Below are 4,824 nucleotides of genomic sequence, written 5' to 3'. Positions count from 1 at the left end.
ACTCTTTTCAAACGAAACTTTCTTCACAAATGTCAAGAGGTATGGCATGTTCTTACCTGCGCCAGGCCTAGTTGAATTTTTCAATAGACTTAGGGCTGGTGTACTTAAGGAAGACTGTAAATTAATCACTAAGTCTGATATTTTTGACGCCCTTTAGAATATATTTCGATATTCTGAGAAAAAAAAAATTTTCGATTTTTCCGAGATTTTTCCAAGGGGNATTTTGAAGAAAAAAATTTTTCGTCAGCGTCAATACTTAATTAGATATTTCCTTCTATACTTTTTAGCATGTAGCTATTTATTATTAGCATTGTTCTTCCGACGTCTGATTTCTTTTTAATTACAAGAAATGCGTTTTTCTAAAATACATAAACTTTTAGGATTGACTGTATAGCTAATACATCCTTAGCTGATCAAATGCCACAGTAATACCGAATGTAACGACGAGTAGTTATTTTCTCTTGTCACTCGTTTTTTTCCCGGGCTCTCGTCATCGCTTCACCGTCAAGTAGAAATGAAAATCGCTTTTCCTTTTCGGCTGTACACGCCTTTAGCAGCCGCGGTGTGAAAGTTCGCCACTGAGGTAACGACCGAGGGGAACTTGCGACCTGATGCGGAGGTGCGGTCTCGACCGCGACTGATCTGTTTCACAACCGTAGAATAGTTTCTCCTGAAGGATCACCTTGTATGTAGACAATAACCGCAAGCTGATTTTAATCCATGAGAAAGCGCACATACATTTTTTCCATCGATATGCACGTAATTATACTCGAGCTGTAAGTTTGCGCATAATCCATTCGATTAGGCCAGCTTTTCTATCATTTTGTTAAAATATTCTCGTGCCTTTCAATATTGTATTTTATCAAGATGTTTTTGTTTCGCGAGAAGATCTACTGGTTTGTATGGTCTCGACGACGGGTTCGAGTGTTTGTTCTCACAAGCCTTGACAACGGTCACAGATTGTAAAGCGATAGTAATTACCGCTTACAAGGATGTCGTGTAACTTGTTCAAGGGGGAAGCGCTCCTGGTCTTATTTTACAAACCAGCGGCGACCAGTTTATGTACAGTGCTGTTCCCGATTATTCATGAGATAATTTCATAACAGGGAGCATTATAGCGGGAGTGAAGATGATCATTTAATTTCTTTTTATAATAAAAATTTCACATTTTTTAACCTATTTTCTATATTAAAAACCGTTGATGATGCGGCAGTGAATCATCATTAGATGACAACGCCACAGTAGATTGTATGTTTAATTTCACCGCGCGGGATGAAAGTTCATGACCCGAGGCGAGTTTATAGAAACGTGTGAGCTTCTCCTCGAAGTATGAGACACACCTTAAAATAAAATTATCTTTTATACTGTTGTTTCTTTTTTTTAAATGTAATGTTTCTGAACATTCTCGCAGTGTACGAACAATTGGAAAATGCTCGAAAACTCTTTAGCAACACATGCCGTAACCATTTATTTCCCACGAGTTTAAATTACTTACGAAGTAGTATCTCATGTCTTGTGTTGGAATATTTCTCAAATCCAGATTCGTAATAACACTGATAATATTAATTAAAGAAACGACTCATACAGAATCGTATCATAAAGACGATTTAAACAATTCATAAATATCATAAATGAATGATTCATAATATGACGACTTTCACTGTGTGAATATTTATTTCGTCAAACAGCGATTCGAACATCGTCTTGTTTTTGGGAGGAACAATTTTTAGACATACGAAATGGCATGCTTTCATAATAGGAGGCTGAGAGACAGGTTTCAATTATTCTACTCCAGTTTTGTACATGCAACATCTGACAGTTTCACATAATAACATACCTATTCGTAAAATAAAAGGAAAAGAGATATCGGACGAACCTACAATCAGTACAAATATAATGTATTATGTACCAATTGTCTTCATCTTATCTACTTATGCAATTTTCGTTCTATTATACAACACGATTATAGCGTACGATCTTATTAGCATCTCTTTCTACTTTTACTTTAATTCTAATTCGTTTTTCGTGTGCTTAATAAAATTTCTGAATATATAAAAAGTAGAAAATTGCTGAGAAAAATTCGTACTGTCATTTCACACAGAAATGTTGGCATTTGAAATAAGTGAAAACGTTTCGCCTATTAATTGTAAGCTTAACAAATTGACAGTCAGAATTTGTTAATGTCTCATTGTTTTACGTCCGACGCGGATAGCTGTAATACCTACGACAATTTCTCACGAGATCTCAGGGAAATTCTTTCATAATTATGTAAAACGAGCAAGGGATACATCTTCGTTTATAAGATGAAAGTTTCGTCGAAGTTCGACATTTCTAAAAAGAGAAAATCATTGTGAAATGTTCAGACGGTCTAACAGAATTTATGCAGGTGTGTTTATATAAATTTATGATCTGCTCTTCAATCAGTTAGTTGGTAGCAGGAAACGAACGTAATAAATTTACGCGCCTTCGAACGCATTTACGTACATACACATACATACACACGTATGCATAGTAACTTTCTTGGATTCATTCTACGTGGAAATGCAAATCAATCGATGTACATACATTTATCAATCAAGCCTGGTCGAATCATTTTCGAACCAGCATTATAAATAGTTAATTAATAATGAAAAATTTATTGATCTTGCAGGCAACGCTAGTATTCCTATTAGCAACGGCCTCGATCACCCTGACGAGGTGTCAGGAGCCAGAGATCTCCGACAAGGGTTTAGATGTGAGCCCACCACCCATAAAATTAGATAAAAACCTTCGCCGGGCGCTTCTAAAAGCTCTGACCGACTTAGAAACCGAATCCGCGGAGCAGCACAGGGACGAGTCAGACACGATCGTTCAGAGGGACACTAGTGCCTTCGAGGGTGTCGCGAAAAAGAACCTGAACGATGATCTCGGCGTGCAGAAGACCACGTTCTCGTTCAAGAGTTTTCCAAGCGAGGACGACGTGCCCAGCGAAGACAAATTACAGAATTCCAGTTTCGACCAGGCCGTTCATTACGTAACGCTGAAGACGCCTGCGATGAACATCGAGAAAGCAACGCAGGAAGACGCCAGGAGCTTTCACGTTCATAACGTTATACAGCCGGTGAAGAATACCGCGTCCTTCGGTGACAAAACTGAATCGAAGTCGGAGCAGAAAGAGAAAACATCGTCGGCTACTTTGAAGACGTTTTCAGTGAGTAAAGTGGAGAGTGTAACATTGAGACCAATGACGGAGATTTCTGAGAGCCTAACCGGAAGTGCGACCAATGGTTTCGCGACTGCGAACGTCTTAATTATGCAAAATCGAACGAAGATCGCCACTGCAAATGCGCTCGTTTCTCCAAAGCCGACCGCAAGCACTGTCACTGCTTCGGCAAGAATCAACGCGACGATATCCAGTTCAAGCGACGCCAGAGATAAAACTGAGGAAGTCAAGATCTTCCAAGCTCCCCTGGTAGCAGCGTTCACGGTTCAACAGGACGAGCAAGGCGTGCCTAAAAGCGTGGTGCCGATCTTCAAATCTCCGAACGATGAACAGGCCTTGACTCTCCAGGAACAGTTGGATTTTAAACAAAAACTTCTGGAGAAACAATTAGCAGATCTTCAACAACAGCAGATCCAGCAAACGCAGTTTTTGGTTAGACAGCAGCAACTGTACGAACAACAACTGAGACAGAAGCAACAACAGCAATACTATTTTCAGGAGCAAGCTAGAATAAAACAGCTAGAGGAACAAACTAGGCTCAAGCGACTGGAAGAACAAAGAATTAAACAATTAGAGGAACAGCGATTGAAATTTGAAGAACAGAAACAGAATCACTTCCAGTCGCAACGTGTTGTACCGCAAAAACAATTTTTCTTCGATCAGAACAATAATTTTTTGACGTTACAACCACCTTCCGAATCGAACGTTCATCTTCAGCCTAGTGTATCTCTAGAAGTGCCGAACGTTGCCGCGCCTCAAGCGTTCCAGCAAGGTTTCCAACAGGAATCAGCACGGTTGCAATCATTCCGTCCGCAATCGCAACATCCTCAGCAACATCCTCAGCAACAAGTTCAATCCTTGTCACATTTGCAGCAGTCACAACAACGATTGCAACCGTTCCAACAACTGCAACATTTACAACAGCCACAGCAGTTACAACATTTGCAATCGCTACAACCGCAGCAACAGAGACTCCAGCAAAGTTTTGGCTCTTTTTCAACCGAATTCCAGCCTCCCTTGGGTTCGTCACGATTCAATCGACAGGAGGCTTTCAACGCGGTTGGGAACTTCGGATTCAACGCGGACAACAGAATCAGGAACAACTTCGATTTTAACGCGCCACAAAGGACTCCAGCCAATTTCTACAACCCTTTTACGCAATATAGGCAAGCGAAGCCTCCCACGCCCGCGAGGCAGATACAACACCTTTTATATCAATCCGGAATCGCGGGCGAGCTGAATAACGTGCCAGGGATCGGCAACCAGGAGGATTTGAACATCGTCTCCAAAGTTTTGGCTTTGAACGTGGGCGCCGTGCCAAATAAGAATCTACACTTCGCGACGAATCAGGCGTCGTTCGGAAAATCGTCCGCGTGAAGAATCAACCGGAGCTTGGAGTTAGACGAGTCATGTAAATCGATCTGCAGGACGATATTATTAAGGTGAAATCGAGTTCTCTCTTTTTTCCGTACTCGATCTGTGGTCAAATGGTAAGACCTGCCTCTTAATTTTATTACTGAATAATATCATATTTTTCTAAACGTCATCTGGATTTAAAAACCATTTGACCACAGATTTGATTTTCCTCGTTTCGAATCCGACATACTGTTTCGTGCAAATAA

General features: G+C 40.5%; 1 protein-coding gene across 1 annotated transcript; it reads left to right on the top strand.

The window, feature by feature from the left end:
* Positions 1 to 2,626: 2,626 nt before the first annotated feature.
* LOC108628716 (nuclear transcription factor Y subunit beta) lies at positions 2,627 to 4,817 on the top strand. The gene has a single exon (XM_018030810.2). The coding sequence runs from the start codon at positions 2,627 to 2,629 to the stop codon at positions 4,577 to 4,579; it is 1,953 nt and encodes a 650-aa protein (XP_017886299.1). The 3' UTR covers positions 4,580 to 4,817.
* Positions 4,818 to 4,824: the final 7 nt, after the last annotated feature.

The sequence above is a fragment of the Ceratina calcarata genome, unplaced genomic scaffold (assembly GCF_001652005.2).
Source record: "Ceratina calcarata isolate Rehan_Ccalc_2016 unplaced genomic scaffold, ASM165200v1 scaffold54, whole genome shotgun sequence".
In the NCBI taxonomy this organism is placed as follows: domain Eukaryota; kingdom Metazoa; phylum Arthropoda; class Insecta; order Hymenoptera; family Apidae; genus Ceratina; species Ceratina calcarata.
This window is presented reverse-complemented; position numbering and strand designations above follow the sequence as displayed.

What these genes read in the sequence shown, in the direction of transcription:
- LOC108628716 (XM_018030810.2), top strand. Translation starts at nt 2,627, where the DNA reads ATGAAAAATTTATTGATCTTGCAGGCAACGCTAGTATTCCTATTAGCA.